At 43.7% G+C, this 26,426-nt stretch overlaps 1 protein-coding gene across 2 annotated transcripts in view; it reads left to right on the top strand.

The window, feature by feature from the left end:
• Window positions 1-26,426, top strand: part of DNAH7 (dynein axonemal heavy chain 7) — a 1,167,586-nt gene that overhangs the window by 255,090 nt on the left and 886,070 nt on the right. For both annotated transcript variants that reach the window (XM_069615701.1, XM_069615700.1), the window contains one exon: window positions 21,834-21,980. In XM_069615701.1, the coding sequence (XP_069471802.1) occupies window positions 21,834-21,980 (147 nt within the window). The remainder of the gene's footprint in view (window positions 1-21,833; window positions 21,981-26,426) is intronic.

Below are 26,426 nucleotides of genomic sequence, written 5' to 3'. Positions count from 1 at the left end.
TCTTAGTGGCATTCTGTTCATTTTGGTGCCGTTCTTCAGTTCTTAGAGGACCTTCAAGCATTTGAAAAATTGACCCTTTTATAACGGTGTTTAGTGTACTGGTAAAGTTCATGAAATAAATATGCTCAAAACAGTATTAGTGTAAGTATTTAGGAGAATGTACAGCTGTGGCCTCAACTAGCAGGCTGATGCTCAAAATCAAAGTTGGATCCCATGAATTGAAGGTTGAGAAGCCTGTTTGGTATTTTCAAGTCAAATTAGATTGACTTTGAGGAACAAGTAAGAGGGTAGCGTGGCTGGCGCTTTGATTTGTGGCCTTCTGGGTCAAAAAGGAAAAGGGTGCCATTATGTGTATTCAGAGTCAGGTAATCTGTGTAACCATGAAGGAACACTACACTGCTATCCCATGTCCCAAAGACCCATTCCTCTTATTTTTTTTAGCTGCACCCGACCTTGGCAGGGTCTACCTTTTTGTCTTTTTTTCAGCTTCACGTACGAGATACTCGCAGTCAACTTCGCCAAAGGTCTGTCTTTGCTTTTTTTTCAGCTTCACATGGGAGATACTTGAAGTTACATATGCATTAATGATGGAGTTGAACGCAAGCATCATTATGCAGTCTGTGCCTTCATATGTATTTATTGGCCATTCACGTTGCTGTGCACGTTGCTTGACAGTGCCCTGGTTGGAGGGGCAGGGGTAATGGAGAGGGAATGCATCAAGTAGAAGGGAAATAGCGAAGTCAGGAGAAATATTAAGAGGATGCAGGCTATTTCGGAATCGCATTCCAGGTGCACATGTCCATTACGTGGCCGGTCCACTGATCTAATAGTAAATAATGTGTTCATTGAAATGGGCGCACTTGATGGATACCGCTTGTTTAAGCTTGATAGCATAGGGCTAATTTCAGTGCTTTCCAGAACGTTGTTTCCTTGCTGCACTCTTGGGTCTGGGCAACGTTATCCCATAAATGTGGGCATGTGGCATCCATATTGCCTCTTTAATATTGTACCTTGATTGCTGACCAATTAAAGCTTTATTCTGCTGTTTATGTTAGAGGACCTGGCGCTCAATCAGATTTTGTCGGTATTTGGGGCTGCTGACCAATGCAATCTGTGGGTCACACATCAAGGCTTCCAGATTGTTCTGTGTTCATTTGTGAGCCAATGCAGGGCTCTGGAAGCATCTTGTGATTTGGTCTTGTCTTTTCAGTCCCACCCCACCCCCGCCTCTCCTCCTCACTGCATTTTTTTGTACCAGCTGTAACAACTTTATCATTTTCTTTGAGCCCGGACTACATAGTATTGCCATAACTCAAGCAGGGTCTACATTGCTCCTGGAGATGAGAGAAGGGGTAGCATTGTCTTATGTGTATGGGAATATAGGTTGGCATTCATACTTTACCTTAATCACACATGGGATGGAGGTGATTGGGGAATCAAAGATAATCTCCAGGTTCTGTTTACTGCCTTTGTGCTAGCCACCATAGAATGGTGGCCACCTAAAGTGGCGGGATCTCTGAGGCAGGTCGTCCGAGGGCGATATATCATTGATGTACAAGGCTGATTGACTCCAAACTACACCAACACATGATTGTCAGACTTCAGACCCCATATTGCTGGCTTTGTAACATTGTATGCCTCTTGCAATGTGATTAGTATTTCTTTGGTGTGTGTAGACTATCAGCACATGGAAGTCGTTATTGACCTCCTTTCAGCCAACCAGACTGCTCGGTAAGCAGTCAATGACTTTATGTTCAAAATCTGTCAATAAATGTGTTTATTGACTGCTTTCAGAGCATTCTAACTTCAAAAGCAGACAAGAAAACAACAGAAAGCATTAACTGGACACAGGAAATTAATCCCCACTATCAGAATAAATAAAAACGTAGCAATTTAACACTTGCCTACACAACCATGAACCACTCTGGGGTAAACAGCAGCCTTGTCACCAATCCAGCACACACAGTGTAACTGAGCCTGGAGTCCAGGCTTCACGAACAAATGTCCATCTTTACTTCACATTTCCTGCCTGCAAAACAAGACACCACCCCTCCTGCAGAATCTTTTTTTTCAGTGCGCCTTTAACTTAGCAATGAACATCCAATTGCATGTCCCATAGTGAAAACTGAAACATGGATAAAATGCTTCCTGTTTCCTCAGAGTCATTCTTGGATACTGACCACCCCAAAGGGAAAGTGGATAAAATAAAAAAACACACAGGCTTGACTTCTTCTTCACTTAGAATGCATACGTGTCAGAGACAAACAGCATAAACGGCTAGCCTCCTCCTGTAACTTCTCTCCCCGTCGCTTGCCCTCCCCCTACCTCCTGATGTACCTCTGTCTCCTCAGCAAATGCTTTGAGGATGTGTCCATGTGATAATTCAAGGAGCTGTGTTAATTATCTCTTCTCAGCACAAACATGAAAAGAAATCATATTTATCTCTGAATGACTGGTAAAGCTTAACGGAGTAATTTTCTTGTGATTTCTTGACATCTATTTATTCCAGTAATGCCTACATTCTATTGCACAACCTCAAAAGTTATTTTAAAACTAATGTATCATGTTTAGCTTGTTTCAAGCCTTGCCAGTCATTCTTAAAATCTTAGTTTCGTTTAGTCCATACCTGCTTCCTTTTCCACTCGCTGCTAGAGAGCCACGCACCACTCCCACTCAACTCTCGCGCGATCTCCGGTTTTGGGTGCGCGGCCATTGCCTAACTTGTCCTTGTCGAACCAGCCAATGGTGAGGTAACCTAATAAGCAACGACTCCACAACATACACGCGCTCTCGCACACCCGTCTGTACTGCGCTCTTAAAACCTACCGACGCTTATCTCTGCAGCTGCGTGTCTTTAACCAAAAGACTGACTCCAGGCACTGTTTCTTCACAACAAATCTACGGTTTTACTCAAATCTATTTCCTCTTTCTTGCGTTACTTTTTATGAAAATTATTAAACCTATATAAATACTTTTACTGTTCTTTTTACTGGAAGTGCACTCTGCAAACAAACATATATACAATGCAAACGTGCCCCGGAATGAAGCTCTCATTAACCCTTAACCTAATTACTTCCCAATTAGTTATAGCTTTAAATGGCTGTGCTTCCACCATGAGTCTGTCCCGTTGCCCCTTCTCCTGAGATCCTAGTCACTCCAAGCACATCTGCCTCAAGTTTTCTTTCTTTAAAAATCATACAAGAGCTTCTGAGGACAGGTCTTGTTCCTTCAGCTTCTGTTATAAAAGACCGTTTTTAGAAAGTCCTAACAGCTAGGATCTGCTCTCCAAGGTCCCATTTCCTCCATCTTGGCTTGGGCAGCTTTCAAATGTCTGTATTCCGAGTTAAGGTCTATACATTATCAACATCTTGTTGGTCTCCACAGACCCAACGCCTATAGAAAAACCTCCCAATACTGTGCACCTGTAAAATGTGTCTATGGACCCTGACGGGTGGCCAAGCCTAAACTGCTATATAGTACCGCTAGGGAGAAACTACATATGAGGAGGGACACAAAGCTTGTATGTGTTTAGACATTTACTCTGCCTGTGGCCATGCTAATCCTTATAAGCACTATGCTTGTCCTTCTCTGAAGACCTGTGAAAAACAAGCATTGGCAAAGCCAATGGTTTTGGCTTGTGTATAAGCATTAGGCCTTTACCAGGCATTGCTATAATATGCCCTGTTATTTGAACCTGCTACCATCAATGGCCAGTAAATACCACTATGTCAGTGCTGGGCAAATGTCTTTCTTATGCCTACACAAAAATCCAAACTACTGGCATTGCCAATGCTTGTTTTTACATTGCACCTAGGGCATGCTCCTTTTAAATACGGATCCTGTTCAGTCAACTTTATAATTAAAAAGCTTGCTAAAGACACACACCCCTGTTATTTATATGCTACAAAATAAAACAACCTTTAATTAACTCACTATTAAACTAACGTTTTCATTAAAGCACCACAATATGATTCCTATATTGTTATTGCCACTATATGCTTATAGCGGAATACACCTCGGAAGGGGTCCTTATATGAACTTTGGCTTCTCCTTAGCCTGTGGTCGTGCTATTCTCCTGCAATAAGAACCCCTCCCTCAGTCTGAGTTGAAAGGCTGCATGGATCACTGACTGCAGTGCCATGGTATTGTATGGCGCAGACACTATCGCACCACCAAAGCATTCATTATACTATGAAGGTTTTGCTTATGAGCTATAAACCAACTCGCATTGAAGCATATTCGAATAGTATATTGCTTTGTTTGTTGTTCTCTCTTATCTAGATTCGTTTTACAGCACTACATCATGCATTATTAGTATGCAGAATATTAAATGAGCCAACTTCCTTTTTGCTTGTTGCCTACTATTAAACTCGGATCTATCCAAAGGATTGCGTACCTCCTGCCAATGTTGAATGTAGATGTTAAGCGTTTGTTTCGTAAGTACCAGACAGCATATTTATATGCATTCAATTCAATTTATTGCACAAAAAATGAATGCAATTTATATTTCCCCCCAAAAACTCGGAGCAAAAACAGCATCATTTTAAATGGGGCGGCGCAGCAAATGGAGGAATAAATGGGAGGCGGAGTTAACATCTCTGCCATGCTGCCCTCCTCCGCCTTGTGTTAGCGCTTTGTCTAATGGCTGCATGAGTATTTTATGCCGTCATAAAAACAAATGGATTCCTGATGAATCCGCTTCGGTTTTGCACCTGCTAAAAACCAGGAGGTTTCTTTAAGAATCCATTAGTAAACACTGCCTGCAAAGTATATTTGCAGGCAGCGTTTACTTTTGAACGAGACGAATGGGAGAATGACCTACCTCCGCTCCTCCCACTCTTGTTAAAGACGAGGCTTGGTGCAACAAAATTCAATCGGCCATGCTCGAGAAATTGGACACCTTGCACACCAAGATCCTGGCCCACCTTACCAATATAACCAAGAGCCACAGCTCACCCTTACCAGCTACTGACACCAACCAACCCCTCCTATTTGAATTTAAGGATATGAAGTCATTGCCCTGCTTAGGTCAATCAAGCCATATAACTGTAGAGGGGATGCCTGCCCAGCACAGGTCATCAAGGACTGTGCACCCACCCTTGCCCACTTTATCACTGCCTTCATTAACGCCTCTTTCCAGTCTGGCCATGTCCCAGCTGGTCTTAAAGAAGTGTGGGTTCGTCTGCTCCTTAAAAAACAAGCCCTAGACCCATCGTTCCCTGGGAATTACAGGCCCATCACCACTGTCCCCTTCTTACTAAACATTTTGGACAAAGCAGTATACCTGCAAGTCAAGTACAAAAATTCCTGGAGGACAGCCACCTCCTTGGTCTTCGGAAATTAGGCTTCGCGCCTCGACATGGTACCGAAACGGCCCTCCATGACCTCAAAAACCAGATGGACGACCATAGAGATGCAGGCAAACCTGCACTACCTCTCCTTCTGGACCTATCTGCTGCCTTGGACTTGGTGGACCATAAGACCCTTTGCCACCATCTCGCCACCGCAGCCAACTTCTCCCCCAGTGCCTGTAAATAGATAACCTCATTCCTACAGGAAAGAGCAATTAGGGTTTTTTTCTGACTCAGCCTCTGCCAATCCAAGCCTCATCCAGTGCGGAATCCCGCAGGGGTCCTGCATTGCCCCCACCCTCTACAATCTCTTCATGAGGCCCCTTTTGAAAATCCTGGACGCCCTGGGCTTCTCATACACTATCTACGCTGATGACACCCAGGTGCTCATCCCCCTCTCGGGTGATTATATGTCCGACCTTAACACCCTCAACTCTATATACTATACAATCCAATCCTGGATGGAAGAAAACTGGTTATGCCTCAACACTGAGAAAACCGAACTTCTGTTGATTGGATCCCGTCTACCTTGAGCAGGCTGGACAAGCAATACAGATCCTTCACCATTGATGACATCCCCATCTCAGTATCTCAAACAGTCAAAACCCTCGGTGTCTACTTGGATCCCAACCTGAATATGGATAGGCAGGTCAATGCCATAGCATCCTCCTCAGCCTATCACGTGAAACTGCTTAATGCTGTGAGACCCTACCTCTCCCAACAGAATTGCCTCACCATCGCCAGGGCAATAATTGGTTCAAGGCTTGATTACTGCAATGCCCTACTCATAGGAACCTCTGGCAAAAACCTTGCTAAACTGCAACTGGTTCAAAATAATGCCCTTAGGGCCGCCACTGGCATTTCACGCAGGGACCATATCTCTGGTCTCAGAAGACCAGTCCACTGTCTCCCAGTCAAGGAAAGAATTATCTTCAAAACTCTTGCCTTGACGCATAAGTACCTTCATGACATGGCCCCTCCCTAGTCCAAAGGATCTCTAAACCCTGTATCGTCAGGCCGGCCAGAACAGCATATGCAAACATGATTACTGTTCCCAAAACGAACAAAGGACCTGCTGGAGGTATCAGCTTCCCCACCATGGCTGCCACCCACTGGAACGCCCTCCCACCATACCTTAGGCAAATTGAATCTCATGGTGCCTTTCGCAAGGCCATCAAAACCAAGCTTTTCGTGTAAACATGCAGGCTCTCTGGGTGCATCCCAAGTAACCGGTATGTTTTCCTTGCTAACTGTTGTACCGATGTATATGTAACCTGTATTTCTAAGACCACTTGTGGGGCGGCTTCTTGTAATCCTTAAATAAGCATTCGTACGCTCCGTTTACAGTGCCTCGATGCCCACGGGTTGTAGCGCGCTCTACAAATGTAAAAAATAAATAAAATAAAAAAAGAAGATATGTCATTTATAAAGCTCCTGCACACAAGTGTTTCTAGGCGCGAGTTTGCATCGCTTTTTCTCTTTCCTTCTCCGCCTGGCTGGTGAAGTGTTAAAATTGCATGCAAGGATGATGTCGTGTCCTAACAAGCACACAGTTAACGGAGCGCTAGAGCTCTGTCATGTCACTAGAAGTGCCCGCCAATGAGGCGAGCGCACAGAGCGCAACGCTCGCCAGGTTTCCCGCTTGCAGACAGTTGCAGGCAGGTAGAAATAAAGAAGGTTGAAATGTTCTCTGGCCCCTCATAATTATTTCTCTCTACACTGGAGTTAACCCCTGGTTCCCTCCAGTGTACCCAGCCATCCTCCATGTCCCTTCATATACAAAGGACAGGACAATGGTGACGAGGCTGGGATCCCAGTAAATGCAGTTCTGGTACCTGGTACCTGAGCCGCTAAGGCCTTCACAAGGACCACCTCATTTCACAATGTCAGAAGGCAAACTGAATGAAGATGATACACGCAGTGCAGCAGTCTTTTGTCGACCGGGGCCGTTTAACATGACTGATCAGCAGGCCCCAGGACCCCGCTCGGAGAAGTGGATAAGAAGATTTGAAAACTACTTGCACGCACACGATGAAACTGCACCCAACAAATTTGCCAGAAGGTTACTAGTGAACTTAGTTGGAGTTGAGGTACAAGACCTCATACCCACATTCCCTCCAGAGGAAGTTAAGACCTACCCAGGCCTCACAAAGGCGCTGAGTGCGTACTTCGACCCTCAATGCAAGAATGACCACGAGAGACACCTCTGCAACATGACGTGCCAACTAGTGGGTGAGTCAATGGACGCCTTCGCAACCTGCTTTCTCAAGTTAGCGCGCACTATGAATTTCACACCTTCTCGAATGAAGAAGCCATTCGATTGCAAATCATAGGAGGGTGTTTGTCATCATCGTCATTCTGGAAAAAGTTACTTCGAGAGCCTCTCCCACTGGCTACCATATTGCAAATGGCCAGGACAGAGTCCAGGTAAGACGCACAACGCAAATTGAAACTTCTAATGTACCTGGGAAAGAACAAATCTATGAAATATCATCATCAACCCGAGGGAGACCCCCTAGCAGCCACATGTCCAGAGCACCTGCGTCATCCAGAAGATGTTATAGATGTGGTCTCCCGTTTCCCCATCAAGAAGGAAAGACATGTCCTGCATTTGGTCGTGCTTGCACCAAGTGCGACAGGGAAAATCATCTGGCAACAGTCTGCAACACTCTGCTCGGACGATCGCCGGGGTACAGCTCTATGCCATACAAGCCAGAGTTCAGCGCACATGACAACGGCCCAAGGGGAGACTCAGTGCGAGGTGAGACCTCATACGCCATGTGAGACAAGCAACAGGGATGTCTCCTTCACTCTCACCCCCCAGAAAACCAATTCAACGAGTACTCAATGAACAGCATGACAGCCCCACCTGAAGGTGACCTCAACTTGCTGGTAGGAGATCATCAGGCCGAATTCCTCATTAATATTGGCACCACCCTGAACATCATGTGTGATTCAGAATACCGTAAGATGGCGTCCCCATTACGGCTGCGTCCATCTGACCTGAAAGTTTTCCAGTGGACCGCGAGAGGGCCGGTGCAAAACCATGTCAAATTCTCCACCTCACTACAATACAAGGAGAAGTGTATGCAAGCTGAATCCCATGTGCTTCAAGGAGAAGTTCCCAGGAGCAACCTACTTGTCACCCTACAGCCATCGAGATGGAGATAGCGGCAGTGACATACAACATGCAGTCCAGATTCTCAGTCAAACAACTGCTGCCGACCCTTTTCGAAGGCATTGGGTCCCTGAAGGGAAGTCCAGTGACACTCACAAATCAGTACCACCAGTTGCTCAACACCCGAGGAGGATCCCTGTACACCTGCAACCACTGTTGGAGGAGGAGATGCAATGCCTACTGAACAATGACATAATAGAACTGGCTGATGGCCCCACTCCTTGGGTAGCCCCTATAGTAGCTGTTCCCAAAAGAGGGTCCACCAATCAGATCTGCATATGTGTCGACATGCGCCATGCGAACAAGGCAATAGGGCGTGAGAGACATCCCTGAATGCACCTGGATGATATGATCAGCCTACTAAATGGAGCAAAGGTGTTTTCAAAACTCAATCTGAACAAAAGATATCATCAGATTGTGATAGATGAACAATCCAGGTATATAACCACATGCGCCACATGGTTTGGGCTCTTTAGGTACAAGAGATTCAGCTTCGGCATCTTCTCGGCTGCTCAGATATTTCAAGAGAGTGTGAGGAGAGTGATTTGCCATGTAAATAACTGTTTCATTTATAACGACAAAATCTTGATATTTGAGGCCACGTTGGCACAGCACGACCACACCTTGCGTCACGTGTGCACGGCACTGGTGGATGCAGGGGTTGGTGCTCAACAGTGAAAAATGCATCTTTCACAAATCGCATCTCAGGTTCTATGGACACGTTTTATCCCAAGAGGGCAAGAGCCTGGATCCAAGCAAGGTGGCTGCCATCTCAGCGATTTCACCCCTCAAAGATGTCAGTGAAGTTAGATAATTTCTGGGAATGGCCAGCTATTGTGATCGATACATCCTAGACCTTGCAATCACCAGTGCGCTACTCCGATAGCTCACCAAACAGGGCAGGCCATTCCAATGGTCGCAACACTGCCAAGGTGTGTTTACACTGATAAAGAATGACATTGCATCAGCAGAACACATGGCCTACTTTGATCGCAACCTGTGCACTGAACTGAGCATCGATGCCAGCCCAGCCGGCCAGGGAGCGTTTGTGGCGCAACATCAGCCGGGACGGAAAACTCCCGGACTGTTGTGGCCTATGCCAGCAAGAGCCTCTCAGACATGGAAACCAGGTACTCAAAACCAGAAAAAGGTCTGACCGTAGTCTGGGCATGCAAACACTTCCAAATGTTTCTGCTGGTCAAGCCATTCACGATTGCGACGGATCATCATGCGTTGGTAACCATCTGTGGAAGTTCTCAGTGCAAGATGCCCCCTGCCCGGATTGAAAGATGGGGCCTGGGACTGCATGACTTGGATTTCACGATCATTCACAAGCCAGGGAATGAGTTCAACCCGGCAGACTTCATGTCGCGACACTCGCTGCCATGAGAGTCCACCGACAACAGCTTGGCGGAAGAATACATCAACTCCCTTACATGCCATGGCCCTTCCAGGGCAATCGCATCTGAGACCATCTGAATTCACACGCAGCCAGACGCACTACTGAAGGTACAAGAACTAATCCAATCTGGGAGATGGAGAGATCTGACCGCACCAGTGAAGAACTAGAAACTCATCTTGCTGCGGATATGCGTGCATTCAAGAATGTAAGAGAAGACCTGTCAATATCGGTGGATGGACTTGTCATGAGAGGGCACCGAATAGTCATTCCCTCGGATCTACGACAAGCAGTAATTGATCTGGCACACAAGGGCCAACGGGGAGTGGCCACAAAGAGACACATTATAGACACCATGTGGTTCCCGGGGCTGGATTGCACCATCGATGCGTGCCACCTTTGTCAGAGCACCTCCAGACTGAACAGACCAGAGCCTCTGGTAATGTTGGAAATACCTGAACAACCATGTACCCACCTGGCAATCGACTCCTTTGGCCCCTTCGAGGAAAATAAGTACTGGCTGGTCATCATGGACGAGTGTTCTTGATTTCCCATGGTGTATGTGATTTCGTCCTCATCGGCCAGCACTGTCATACTTGTACTGGACAACATCTGCGTGGGGCATTCCAGAAGTTCTAAAGTCGGACAATGGCCCAACTTTCAGCAGTCTGGAATTCGCAACGTTCATGCAATACATGGGAATTTGTCACAGGAGAATTACTCGACTATGGCCCCAGGCCAATGGCATGGTGGCGCGATTCATGGGCAGCTTGAAAAGGGTTCTCCAGCAAAATGAGTTAAGAGAAATGTCACTCAATCAGGCTGTGTGCAACATGCTCAGGGACTATAGGAACTTGCTGCATGGCACGACAGGGAAATGCCCCACTGAACTACTATTTGGGAGGAAAATAAGGACCTGACTGCCTCATTTTGCAGAAAAACCGAGCGATCACGTGCAGCAGACGAGAGATGTAGATGCTCGAGGGAAACAAGAGATGGAGTACACCGATAGCAGGTGGCGAGCAGAAAGCACTGACCTGCAAGTAGGTGACAGGGTGCTCGTATGCAGACAACAAGATAGAAAGTCAGTTTCAAAATTTGATCCAGAACACCTGATGATATTGCATGTGAATGTAACAATGATTACTCCTTGATTCCTGAGAAGAGTGGTTATTCCAAACATCTCTCACATCAGACTGTACAAAGATGAAAGTCGTGAAGATCAAGGGGAGGAAGAAACTGCTGCGTCACATGAAGGGTACCTGGATCAGGGGGGAAGATGAGCCAAGAGGGCAGCTAGAGCAATGGCGGACCAGGCCAACCAGGTGTACTCGAAGGCCTGTACCCTCATTAAAGTGATTTGAAAGAAATGAAACTGTGAGAGACTTTTTGTTTGCCCAAAGGGGGAGATGCCGTGTCCTGGCAAGGAAACCGTTAACGGAGCACTAGAACTCCGTCATGTCACTAGAAGTGCCCGCCAATGAGGCGAGCGCACAGAGCGCATGCATGCCAGGTTTCCCGCGCACAGGCAGTTGCCGGCAGATAAAAATAAAGAAAATGTTCTGTGGCTCCTCGTAGTTATTTCTCTCTACACTGGAGTTAACCTCTGGTTCCCTCCAGTGTACTCAGTCATCCTCCATGTCCCTTCACATACAAAGAACAGGACAGATACCAAAGCATGTAAGTGCTAACGTTGTTGGACCCCTGCATTCAATTTACATATAGTGCAAAATGAAAAAACTAAAAACATGACAAAAGAATTAGGAAAAATATAACGTGAATTATTATTTTGACATTTATAAGTTGTACATATCGGGGTTAATTTTTGGTCTTGCATAGGAAAATGTGTAAAAATGTTGTATGAAGGCTTTTTAAACACAGTTTGCTTATGCTTTGCTCCATTTTCACGCATTTGTATGGTGGAGAAGAGGGGCGGAACACAACTTGTGTTTCCGCCTCCTCCCTTTCTGTCTGCCACACAAATGCGCCAGTATTTCCTCCGGCATGCATTTTCATGCCGGTACAAATGCTTGAGATCCCTACAAAGCCTGCCAGCTTTATGCCCTAGCATAAAGCTGGCACACTCCATAGGGATCCATTGCTATAATTAAATGATTCCTACCATGCTTGCATGGTAGGCAGCGTTTACTCATTTGCATGACGGAGTGCAAATGCGTGGGGCAAAAGGTGGCATACACGCTTTTATGCCGCTTAATGCCCTGCATCTTTCCCCTCCACTGTGCAAATGACAAAATGTTGACAAAATGACAGTTTCACGCCACCAAATTATATGGAGACTCTAAAATGAGCTCCATAGTATTTTAAGCATGAAATGCAGTTAATCAGGATAATTGTGAACTCTGCTCAGAGCCCTGCTACCATTTCCATGGCGGCCGTGTTGGGCGAGTATTTCTTTTATCAATGTGTTGCATGCTAACCATGACCTGTTGCTTCAAACAAATACGCTGCTATCGGCATCCCAGGACATAAACCTGGCATGCAAATAGAAATAATCACTGGCTCCTCAGACTGTACTGGGTGGTAGTGGCCTGGAATTCCTTGTTAAAGGCCCTCGATATTCTCAGACTTGTTAACTTGGGGCGCATGCCGTTATGATCTGGTAGAGCACAGGGAGCCGGTGATCATTCCTTAAGCAGTATTTTTCGGAGTCTGTGGAGGTTTACTGATATAGTTAAAAGTTCCTTTTATGTTGGCAAGGACATCAGTAATCCACAAATCTAGTGCATAGAACATTTTGCTGGTATATGAAGACCACGTGATTTCACAGACTCTTCAGTTAAAGCAAAACAAAAATAATGAGAAATCAAATCCAGCGTTTTATTGTCTATCCGGATTAGCAGCTCTCAGGCGAACAATACTGTCTCCAATCAATGCGGTCTTCCTTTACCGTATTTGAGGATTTATTGAATATAATACAGGTTCTGTGCTGAAAGCGTCCTTCAACTTCTGGGAAAAAATTTGTCTGCTCCACCCCCTGCCACCCACTGAAACAGCATAGCTTTCTTCATCCATTTAGTCATGGGCACAACCAAGCTTACATTTCCATTAATACATGATCTATGAAGGTTTGTCAAGTCTGCCAGGCTTTGTATAGCTTTTAATGATGCTGCACCTGCTAAGCTTGAACACTGATCTGAATTACAGGCCCTTTTACAAGAGAGATAGAATACCCCCAGCATTCCACTTTCTGCAATGTGCTCTTCTTCCGCTTAGGATAAAAGAGATGCTTACGTCATTGTTGTCCTACATTTTTCAAATGTGATGTACAAAGTACGTCCCACACTGAGTCTGAAGGTGAAAATTTATCTGGATCAACACAACATCTTTTACTCAATGACATACTATGACCTTACACTGTAATATTTTTCTGCGTCTCAGAAGGTATGTCCAACTCTAGAACCTCTGTTTCATACAACAAGAGAACTAAAAATATGTCATTCTTTCTATTCATCATTATTTAGAGTGGGGGTGGGGGGGCAAACCTGTTGCCCTCCAGATGTTTTTGCCTGCAATTCCTATCCTCCCCAGTCAGCATACTTAAAACATCTGGGGGTGACAGCTTGGGTACCTCTGGAGTTATATGTCCAATTCTGGCCTTCTAGATGTCAGTTATATGTCCAATTCTGGCCTTCTAGATGTCAGTGCAATATGTACACAGCCTGTTGAATACAAGTCAGTACCCCCGGCTCTTCCTACTTGGGTGCACATAGAGCAATAGGCCTTTTGAAACAGGCATGAAGCTTGGCAAGAGCAGCAGCTAATAGAAACCTCTCAAACCAGTCAGTGGCATTGGCCACTTATGCTCCAGGTCAAAGAATACTGCCCCAGTATGTGCACTGGACTCTACTGAGAACGACACATGCCCAAAATACCAACACACCTTTACTACACATACTCAATCTTGGTTCAAAGTACTGTTTAAATATAATCAGGTTATTTGGACACCATTAACCATATCCTGTTAGAAATCTGCATAATTGTGCCCAGCCACACACCTTCTCTGTGTGGTCACTGTTGGATCAACCTGTGGATCGTGCATGGCTATACACACACACTGTCCCCTACAGATTACAATGTTGCTCATTGAAAAGCTACACAGTTTCCTCCTAGCAGCAATACTTCTTCATAGAAATGCCCAACTTCTCTGCGCCACACAGTCTCCAGCTAAACTATGCAGTAAATATGCACCAGCAGGTACCAAGGCACCATGGCTCACATGCGGGTGAAATTTAGCTAAGACCTCTAGTATGCCATAACGACCAGTGTTCCCTCGCACTGCTCCCTAAGGATAGGAGTGTGTACACCTTAATTTGCTCTTGACCTTCAGTCCCTTCACAAACGATTGGTTGTCAATCAGAGCCCAGATAAAACCCTCTTATGCAGAGTGAGGAGCATTACTAAGGCTGAATGGCGGAGTGTTTGGCGAGTGCTTGGACCTGGGACCTGCCACAACTCCTTTCCTGCTGCCTGAGTGGCTCTTCTACCTCTATTACGGCTGGAGGCTGGAGGCGGACCCTCCACTATAATACCACTGCTCCTAGCGGAGCATTTGCGGAGTGTTTGGCGAGTGTTTGGACCTGGGACCTGCCACAACTCCTTTCCTGCTGCCTGAGTGGCTCTACTACCTCTATTACGGCTGGAGGCTGGAGGCGGACCCTCCACTATAATACCACTGCTCCTAGCGGAGCGTTTGCGGAGTGTTTGGCGAGTGTTCGGCGTGGTGTGAGGAAGAAGAACAAACATGGACCACACACCCGCCCTGATCCCTGGCGACGCAGTGATTTCTCAGGTACCCCGTACCCATAGCCGTGTGAAATTGCCTGCTGTTGTTGGGGGTAATGCAGGGGACAAAGTAGAGGCAGTGAGTACCACCACGAACGATGCTGGATTAGCTGGGGTGTCTTCCGTGCGGCCTAATAACCACACGGAGCCCCTAAATGACAGTTGCCATCTATTTGACCCTCCCGCGCTATGCTCCCCCTGTTCCCCCCCTTGACCCATGCACACCTTGCCCCCCTTGCCACACACCTATTGAAACATCTTTACCCGCGATGGATGGGTCCAATGGTCCGCCGTTGCCCGGGTCTGCGCTCAGCGGGGGCCTGCCGTGGGCCGTGTGTTGTGATGGGGACGGCTGCGACGCGCACGGGTGCAGTGGCGCTGCGCGTGCGCACAGGGCCGGAGTCCCGAAGAGCGGTCCAGGCGGAACCACGGAGTTGTCGTGTGCGTTGGGGGGCATACCGCTGGTAGGCGACTCGCTTCCTTGGAGGGAAGCGGTGCCCGCTGCGAGTGCGGCAAATAAAGAAGTCTTCTGTTTGCCGCAAAAAGAAGCTTCTTTCTTAACAAAAAAAAAACACAACAATCAACAAACAAAAAAATAAAGCCCCAAAAACATCTATACCAAGTATACTCTGAGAGTAGTGAAGCGGCAGCCATTTTAAAAGGCATGGAAAGTTTACAAGCACCACATACAAAGTCTTCCCCAACAAAACAAAATGCACAGAAAGCCAGTGATAGTAAACCAAATACCTTGTCTTCCATTAACAAAGAGCCAATGTGTGACATTGAAAAGGGCCATTTGCAAGCTAACACACAAAAATCTTTGACTCAAGGAAAAACAAAAACAACAAACAATCTATTAAATGGGGCTGGCGATCTCTTGAAACCATCTGCTACTCAGAAATTCAGACCGCGTACAAAGTCCCTTTCAGGGATAAGAACTATCAGATGGCACTTTATAAAGAAAGATGTAACTACTTTACAGAAAGACATGAGCCTGGCAACTGGGATCATGGACGCCAATCAACAACTAGACGAAATGGAAATGTCAGACCATGACCTTCTGTTAGCATCCGGCCGATGTGAGCAATTAAGCTCTGACAATGCACAACCAGAACCAGACAAAAGTGGTAACTGCAATCCACCTAAAGACGCCATGATCACAGAAAGCATAGGAATGACAAATGCTCCTGCAACAATCAAAATCGCACCAAAACAAAAACATTCAGAAAAACCGGAAGAACCTAAAAAGCTGTCTTTCAAGGAACCAAAAAACACGTCCACTCCTCAGATACCGCGAGTAAAAAAATTCTTTGAAGAAATGGATGCAAACAAATCAAGTGCACACATGAGTTTGGAAAAAGACATAAGACAGAAGACATAAGTATCGAAGAGGTCCAAAATGACAAATCAACATCAGAACATCAAGGTGACCTAACTTTGAATTCTCAAAAAGCAAAGGAAGATGTCCCTCGGGATCTAAGCAGCACCCTACCTGCGGACTTGCAGTTGGAAGATGAAGAACAAACTGAGCTGGGTCTAAATTCGGCCGAAAATAAAGAAAAACATTTTGAAAGTGCAACAGCACCTTCACATAATCCTTGGCCAATTACTGATATCTGTGCAAACATGCAAGCTGCAGTAGGATCAATGATGACTATAGCACTTGCACCGTATTTGAAGTTATACGAGGCACTGCACGAAAATTGTAGGGATCAATCGAATTTATTGGCTCAAATCCAGTCCAGTCCAAATTAACAAGTGTAGAAAAACATTTTGAGGATGAACAAAAAAGAAAGATCCATGAGAAAGCATCAGAAAACGTTATAGTAAAGACGCTAATCGAGCTAATTGAGGAAGCTCGAGAAGACAAGAGTGCGTTTTTGCATTGCTTCAGGGACACTATTAACTTACTTAAAACAGAGAGTTACAAAAACAACGTTCAATATGAGGTCAAAAGTACCTCAACAGAAACAATGGACAGAGAGTTAAGGCCAAGTGAGGAACAAAGAAAGGTAAATGTGATGGTTGAGTTGAACAAAAAAATTGCAACCGAAAACACAAAAAACACTGAATTTACGGTCAATCGAACACTGGCACCTGGCTCCCAAAGAACAGAGGGAAAACAGGGAGATTCCCTGATAAATAGGCAACCGACACAGGTCATTGACAATAACAACTGCGAAAACCAACCTAATGGTACTTATCCATTATTCAGCATTGAAAACCCTAAAGAATCGAACAGAATAGATAAGATGGAAAAATGAAATGAAACCTCGGAAAAATCAATCAAAAGACTAAAAGATGTCATGGAAAAATCAAACAAAAAAACTAAAAATTTGCCCAATCAAAAATGCATGACTAATGAAGGAACACGGCAGTTCATTAGAAATTTAAAGCCCATAGGTAAAGAGATAACAAAGTCTATCCAACAAGCACCGCCAATAATAAAAAAAAAAAAGGACGATGCAGAGCAAGTAAAGAATCAAGCAAGAGAATCCATTAAAGATGTGGAATTAGTGAGTACATTAGAAAGCTCCATAAATGAGTCCTATGTTCAAGAGTCTTTGTTGCTCTTATCGGTTTATGAGGATGATAGCTCGCAAGAGTCAGCTGAGGAATATGAAGCATGAGCACCAGGAAAGTGATGCTCCGGAATGTTTTGAAGTACCAGCTTCAACCTTTCGAACTTTGCAAGAAAAAAGAACGCAGATTGGACTAAAAAAGGACTTGGAAAAAAAGCAAGGCCAGGTGCTAAAAGATATGATCAAACAATCAGAACAAGAACGAGAAAGCTGGAGCACCCAAAACCCCAAGAGCTCGAGAATGAAAAATAGGAACAAAAATGTAGAGAAGAAGGACCAAAGAAGCGACAAGAATAATCTTGAACCCTATGGCAATCATAATAACTCCCTAAAACTAAGAATGGAGAGAGTTCTAAGAGCACAGGATGGTTTGATCCTAAATAGATCAAACCTAATGAAACTCTTGCACAACGTGCCTCAATTGAGAGTGATTGAACCAAAAGATAAACGAATTGTGGAATTTCCAAACGAAGAAGACTTGGACAGAATTCACATACACCTCAATTCAAAGGCAGTTATGAACGCAATATGGTTAGCGGGGGATGACCTGCGGGTTTTGGGCTTTGATGTTAAAACAGAATGTCCGCAACAGAGAGAAAATGATATAAACAGGGACACAATTAAGAAAACAAGCTTTGAAGAACAACAAAAAAATGCCCGAAAAAACCAAAATGAAGAGGAAGTGGACTACAGACCTATACGTTTCTCACCAACAGTATTACGGGGCCCAAATGCTTTACGTATGAAAATTAAAGGAAATGTGAAAGGGAATCTCGTCCAGCAAACAAATAATGACCGTCCTATTGTAACTAAAATAGATGCTGAAAAATCCTGGGGCTGGCTAGCGGAAACTTTGAATACGAAAACAAATGAAAAAAATCATTAGATCGAAGGACTAGGACCCCGAGGATCAACAAGTTTTGCTTCCTGGAATACAAGAGGCTTCTTTCATTTGATTGAAAAGCTAAATAAAGAAATTCTAAATGCAGATATCAGCTGTATTCAAGAGTGCTGGCTGCAAGAACAGCCATACATACATGGAGCAACTTGTTATTTAAATAAAGCTCTCAAAGGAAAAAAAGGTAGACCCTCCGCAGGTCTACTAACTATCATAAAAAACACATATGGCGGAAATGTAATTCGTACGATACACCCCTCACCATTGATACAAATAATAATTACGCAACAGGATTCAAAAGGAAGTGATACACAAAAAGAAAAAAACACACTAATCATTTGTAATCTATATTGGAACACAAAAGCAAAAGATGGACAAGTATTCCTGGAATTACTAACTAATCACATAGACCAATTGAGGTCAGAATATGATAATCCGTCATTAATAATATGTGGTGATCTAAACATCTCCTGTGGTAAAACCAAAAATCCGCAGGCAAATTTGTCTAGTTACAATCGACAAAAACAATCAAGAGCAAGAGATTGGGAGATGGAAATGGAGAACCGTGATCTCTTGCAAGTAAATGGAAACGTCCAAGGAGATCTGGAAGGACAATCGACTTGGTCATCACATAATTCAAGCGCAACATTAGACTACTTCTTTGTTGACCGGAAAACTTTTGACAGAATATTCACCTTAAAAATCTTACCAACAAAAAGTAGTGACCACAAAATATTAATCCTCACATGCGCAGATCCAGCAATAGAGCATAAAAGGGATGTGGTACCTAGGAATACTTGGCCTACAGGAGTCAGTGTAAATGAGGGGCGAAACAGACTGAGGATAACAACACAAATGATTCCCATGTTAACAAATTCAATAAGTAAATGGGCTACTATAACAGGAAAAGACGTGGGGTACGAATCGTGTCTTAAAATCTTTAAAGTGACCACAGAAACAAATAAAAGAACCACAAAAAGCAGGATGCATTGTTTCAATGAGGATATAGCGGAAAAAAAAGACAGCTGGCGAGAGACCTAAGAGCCTTAAAAAAACAGAATATTGCCTATGATGACATGCAAACAAAAAAGAAAGAATTGCGAAAAGGTTATCGAAACTGGGCCAAGTCCCATAGAGCACTATTATTTCAAAAAGACTCTGAATACATGTTAATGGCGATGAGAAACAAAAATGCAAAATATCTATGGACACTGCTAAATCAGAAAGGAAACCAACAAAGTGAGGAACAACTCAATCCAATAAATGAAACAACGTGGGAACAATATTTTCAAGAAAAATATAATCGAGAGCCCATAACAGACAAAATTCTACAAGATGACAAAGGTAAAAAAGGTTGGGATATCGAATTCACTTCAAGTGAAATCTTGGCACTAATAAAAAAAGCAAGCAGATCGCGAGCACCAGGGCCGAATGGCCTCACGAATGAAATCTTAAAGCAAGCTCCAGAGGTATGGGCACACATGTGCTTTGTTCTCTTTACACGAATAGTAAAAATGGGTCACATACCAGAATCTTGGACAAATTCAATTACTATTCCAATCCATAAAAAAGGAGACAGAGCTTGTCCGGAGAATTATCGTCCCATATACCTGCTGGATGTCTTAGGTAAACTCTTTGCGGGCATTCTCTTGAAAAGATTAAAGGAATGGATATTAAGATCTGGTAATTTCAATCACAGACAAGCGGGTTTTGTGGAAAATGTAGACTGCAGTTTAAACCTCTTAATCCTCAACCTGCTAAAAGCAAAGACCATTCATGAAAATCAAAAATTGTTTATCGCCTCAATAGATATGGCGGCAGGCTTTGACAGAGTAGACCGTCAAATTCTCTGGTCCAAATTGAAAGAAAAAGGCTGTCCATTAGACCTAATAGAAGCCATTAAATCTCTCCATACAAATACATCGATGCGAGTCAGATTGGACCAAAAGGGAAACTTAACGCAGGCAATAAAAACAACCTGTGGGCTAAAACAGGGTTGCCCCCTAGCGTCTATACTCTACTCTATAACTTCTATATTTTAGAAGTAAAGGACTGCTTGGAACCACCGAGAGCATGCTCGCCTAAAATAGGAGAAATGAAAATTGGTCATCTCTTATATGCTGACGATTTTATAGTGATGGACAAAACAGAAATGGGTCTACAAAAAAAACTAGAAGCTCTGAATATACATCTAAAAGAAATTGAACAAAAAATCAATCCTGAAAAAACAGTGGTAATGATAATTAAAAAAGCAGGTCCTGCAAGTAAAAAACCTTTTAGATGGCACATAGAGAATGACCTGATAACAACAGTTAAAAACACAAAATACCTGGGAGCAATTGTAAGTGCCAATTGGAGTGACCAACCGTGGATTGAACATTTGCAGAGGAAAATGGACCAATTAACATCACAGGCATTAATATTGAAAAGAAAGTTCTGTAAATTCTCCATGCGCCCGATTGTGGAATTCTACAATGCAAAGGTCATCCCCACTGTGACATATGCTGGTGAAACGGCCCTGAGAATCCCTTGGGAAACATGGGATAAACTTGAAGCCAGATTTTGGCGAAAATTGCTGAACATTCCGATATGTGTTCCGATAGGTATCATACGACATGTGTTAGGATTCCATTCAATGCAAGCCCAAATCATCTGGAAAACACTGGCCACATACAGAAAAATATCTTTAGAAAGCTGTCCACCTCAATACCAAATACTGAACAAGGAAGCAGGAAAAATGCCCTTTTGGCCACTGGATGAATGGAAAGCGAAATGTAACGATCTGCTGCAAAATCTAAAAGTCACGACGGAAGCCCTTCTGAAACATCCAAAGAGGGTAAAAATACTTTTATATTCAATCGATTGGGCAGAAACAGAGCGTGCGAGAGTAGCGTCGAACCATCACACCTTATCAAACAAGATGACTAGATGTCCACTGACATTGCCTGGATACCTAGAAAAAAGCGCAAATCGGAATCATAGAGATCTAATAATGCGCTTTCGTCTGAACATTTTAAGAACAAAGATCAATCTGTTCAGATACGGACTGGTAAAGGAAAAATTATGCAGATTATGCAAAAAAGAAGAAGAATCGTCTCAACACCAAATGTTGTTCTGCCCTGAACTCAGATCCGAAAGGGGTTGTTTATTATTACCAACATTGCCTCCATCATGTGATCTGGACTCCAACTTATGGTGGTCAGCTTTATATGACGATCCAAGTAAAAAAACTGTTAAAGGTCTGGGTATTTTCCTAGAATCAATGCTAAAGAGATTGGAAGAGAATTAAGATTATTATCAACAAGGAGAACTAAAAAAACCAAAAAAAAAAAAACAAATAGCCAAACCTCGACTTAAGAACAAAGAGAGAAGACTTGGGAGAGGTCTGGCTTGTGCATGGGGAGGAGGGAAAAATTTGTACATAAGCAAAAGCTTGTATTTTTGTATGCTGAAAGCTTTAAAAAAAAAATACTAAGGCTGAATGTTATTTCCATTTAAATCTATATTTGGCAAATAGATTTGCTATTTTGAGACTTGGCTAGAAATTTGCACATAGACAAGCACAAGGAACGTGTTTTATTCATTGCTGGTTGGTTCACTACCTCTTTTTGTCTTACCATAGCTGCGTTCTGAACGATTTGTTGAGGAACTGGAGAGTTATGCCAAACAGATCGAAGAATTCTCTACCTTTGGCGATATCCAGGAGATCAACAAATACCTGAAGAAGGCACAGGCCCTGAATGGAAAGCTGGATACAGCCATTACAAAGGTAAGCATTCTGAAGTTACGCTGTCATGGTGACCTACAGAAAATGTATGTTCATATCCTTTTGGTCATACTGAATCCTGTCTATGATCTTCTGTTTGTTAAAACATGTATATTTATATCTCCAGTCAGGATGCATTTCTTTTTTGCATTTTTTATTTTGTTTATTGGTTAAACAACATGTTTCAACCTTAACAATATACAAACACACACACACATAATAATTCATACAATTCATACATTTGTACAAGATTAAATTACTTTAAAACTAAACCAGATACAATTCAAAAGATACAGATCATTCAACATTACCTCAGGAGATTAATCATCAAGATTTAGACATCCAAGAAAGGCTACCACTGCCAAAGCAACCGAGGTGAGGTAAACCCTGACTCATGAGCCCTAAGAGTTCACTTTCCAAAAACATTGTAGAGCATAAAAACGTACTAAAATAACATAGGCAGACTGTTAACTCTGGACAATACAACAATAAATGCTTTAAGGTTTCGGGCCAATGCAGATTATTACAATGTCGACACACTATAAGACGAGGGGTTATCTTACGTCTCACCCGGATCTCACGGGTGGGATGTAGATTCCATCTAAATCGCATAAAAATGTTGCGAGCCTTAGGACAAGGAAAGATAGCTAAATATGGTTTTAAAAGTCCCCGCTACTTATGTAAATGTCTAAAATGCCCACAAGATTTATAACTGTGAAAAATGTCAATGGTACTACACCAGTCATTTATTTGTTTATTATTTCCAGAGCGCACCTCACCCTGAGGTATCTGGACGCATTACAAGAATATGCATTTTCTTAGTTACCGTACAAAGGATCAACAGTTATAGTACAATAAGGTGACAAAAGCATGGAAAGAACAAATATACAGAAATGGCATAGGCAATGTGAACATGGTTAATATACATATATACAGGGATGGAATTGATGATTGTAGGTAGTGTCTTGGTAGGGGTAGCTAACAAAGCAGGAGGTCTTTGTTGGTGAGCCAAAGATTTGTGTGTTTTCTGATGTTAAAGAAGGATTGGTCAGCTCTTAAGGTGGTGGGAAGAGAATTCCAAAGTTGGGCCGCCAAGACAGGAAAGCTGCTGCCTCCTGCTTTTTTCAATTTGAACCTCGGAGCTCTTAGGCAGCCAGAGTTGGTGGACCTTGTGGGACAAACAGGTAAGACATATACCCTTCTGCCCCTGGACCTGACACCTGTTTACTATGCCCTATTTCCAAAATTATATGATCCTCATAATCTTCTTAAATTGCTTACCCCATGTTTACCATACCTTCACTCTTTATACATTGCTAAGGATCGCCGCTGTAGGGGTCTTCTATAGATTCACATACTTTAGGATACATTTTCTGGCTTCCAGTCTGTGACAAGGCTATGTGTGCCACTGTATGTGATAAATGATGTAGCTGCAAGCCTTTCTTTCCAGCCAGAAGGATGTTGATTTTTAAGCTGCACCCCAAGTCAATTTTCCCCCACCCAACCTCTTTTGATTTACATGTTGTCTGAATGCTATTTCTTTTTTAATTGCCCACTTGCATTTTTATGAAGATGACTTACATACTTTCACTGCCTTCATTGACTCTGTTCTTCAATTAGGATCTCTCCATGGGGTTAATGTCGCCAGCCTGGGATGTTTTGCATTGATGCCTTGGCCAACAATAAACTGTCTTCCTGTGTCAGGGAATGAGAGGATAACGTCCTGTACAGCAAGGAACAGAACATCTATTTTTTATAACCTTCAAAAACATGGCATGTTGCAATCAAAATTGAAGAATGTTGTGGTAATTAGTAGTATGCAACTCAGTGGCAATCAGTAACTTTTAAGATGGATTTCTGGAATCTGGCATGGTGGGCAGATTTTATAAGGTCCCAGCTCTCAAAGAGTCATCCAGACCCCTTGGACCGGTCCACCCAACAATCTTCATGTTACAATTGCCGAAGTGACCTGTCTGCGTGAAAAGGGGAAGTGGATAAAATAAAAAAGAACAGGTCCCTGTCGGTTGCCATCTGACTTCAGAACTTTACGTCATCAGGAAACTTGCAAAAGGAATACTTCTTGTGGTTATATTACTCATAAGAATTTGTCATGACTCCTCAGGGCACAGCATGTAACCACATGCATAGGAAGTGGGGTGAGGTGTGGACTTCCCTGGTTGCTGGCTGGTGCAGGCACGTCATGGCCAATTAATCACTTGACCACTACCAAGATGGCCGCCAGACAGGGACACAACGCAGGAACCAGCATAGCCGCAGGCCATCCCCATTGTTTGACGTGGCTGAGCGGTCTATGCACAGGGTGCAGCCCGGGCCTATGAAACCAGGCCCGGGACTACACCCTGTGCTTCGCGTTGATTCTGCAGCTCCTGCCGCAGCTGAATGCTTATGATCCGCCTGTCCCTCACTTTCACCAGGCCTCTGCCCCTGCCTCAGCTCAGCCACACTCCTCCACCGAGCTCTGCCGGCATATCCTGTTAAAGAACAACAACCTGGTGAGGCATCACAGCACCAGGAACATTGCGCTTCCCTTATTCCCACCTTACTTACCCGATAAACCTTGCTCTCCGGACTCCGTCCCCCATCCCTCTGTGGCAGTCGGCATATCAGCAAGAGCAAGTAAGCCCATCTACGAACAAGGGAAAATGCAAGGACGTTAGCAGCAGCACGTAACGGAGAGAAAGACATCAAAGAGCAGCTCTATGCATGAGAAAAGGCAGTAAGGGAGAGCAGAGAGCAGCGATGTGCTGAGTATATTTAAGAGACTAGAGCCTTTACAGAGCAAGATAAGAAGAGAGACTAAAGACTTTAAAGAGCAAGAGAAGAAGAGACAAGGAAGGCATCCTGCCACAGCACCACGCGAGTCGCAGCAGGTCTGGGCCGCTCATCTCCATTGAAGGAACTCATCTGGTGCTTCATCCTGCACACTTGGGTGCATTCAACAAATCAAGAGGCGAGCCAGTCTGCCAGCACAACCAGGGACTTAGAGGTGAGGAGAGGAGGCGTGAATAACAGTGAGAGCTTTCAGTAATTCCCTGTTATCTTGCCCCTAGATTCCACATCGTAGCCACACGTCAGACCTGCAACACCAGCACAGAGACCTAACAAACACTGAGGGAATTTCATCCAACCACTCCCCACCACACTCCGCACAGGGCTATTTTCGCCTACTGTGTAGCTGTGGGGGAAGGAGTGATCTGCAGTTATCAGGTTCCTGTTTTGTCTTCCGTAGGAGCTGCTGAACCCCACAGTCCCTCACCAGCTGTTCTGTGCCCCACCTTTAATTTACAGTGTGGATCAGATTAGATGGAGGGGGAAAGGGGAAAGGGACAAAACAACAAACGACTTGTTCGAACCCTGCATGGAATTAATAGTTATTAGAACTCAATTGCACTTTTTCTACCAAATAAACATTTCCTATTTGACCTTAAAACTGCATTATACCTGTGACTCCTCCGCTACCAGCATGGAGGAAAAGGTACATTTTATGCTTTATAGTCTTTTAGATTCAAAATCTTCTTAACCTTCAGTCTATTTAGAATTTTCACCTTTAGACATTTCAGGCAATTCAGAATCATTTTAATTGCTTCCAAACTCCAATTTTCACATTTGACTTGAAAAGAAAAGTATTTAAAAACGTTTAAAAATCAGATGAGCCTTTATTATAATTACTTCTTAACCAAACTTCATATGGCCAGCCTTCCTCCTTGGTAGTTGGAGTTTACAAAATGAAACCTTTAAAATTATGTAAATTTTCATTTTAAAATTTTCATTTTAAAACCCCTATCTGCCTAAGGTGCGCATTATAAACTTAATTTCCCAGAATGCTCGAGGAAATGGCCGTCGTTCTTGCTTCTGCACATGAGCGTCCATTGAAACTACTTTCACTCGCACGCTTTCGGCAATACACATCGTCCCGAAGTGCTTGTGAGTATTTATAACCCTCATACAGTTCGCTCAGCCTAAAGGTAATGACCTTTCTATTTAAATGCAACCACTTTGTTTTGAAAAGGCATCAGACTGGTTTCGTTTTTGCACGCTTGCTGGATTTGAAACGACGTGCTATGACGAAACTTCAGTAACTCTCCTGAACACGCAAAAAACCAATGCGCAGCTTAAAACAGTAAGAAAAAACAACACAAGACTATTGTGTAACAACAATTAGGTTTACAATGACTTAAATTGTGTGTTCTTATTCACAGTGTGGTCTCACACCCCCAGCCAGGCGTTTCTCCTCAGGCCTAACGCCGCCACACTCGGTCTGGATAATTCCAGCCAGACCGAACACATATCCCTGATCTCTCAACCACCACACCTACCGCTAAGAAGCAGCTACCACATGAATTCCGCACCAGCTGCACACATACCGGTGCGCACACGCACCTTTGGACTCTCTCTAATCTTTCCACTGACCCGAACTTCGGTTCCCAA

This window comes from Ambystoma mexicanum, chromosome 9, assembly GCF_040938575.1.
Source record: "Ambystoma mexicanum isolate Mex_15411 chromosome 9, UKY_AmexF1_1, whole genome shotgun sequence".
Taxonomy (NCBI): Eukaryota; Metazoa; Chordata; class Amphibia; order Caudata; family Ambystomatidae; genus Ambystoma; species Ambystoma mexicanum.
The sequence above is the reverse complement of the archived record's forward strand: the minus strand, read 5'-3'. Positions and strand labels throughout refer to the sequence as shown.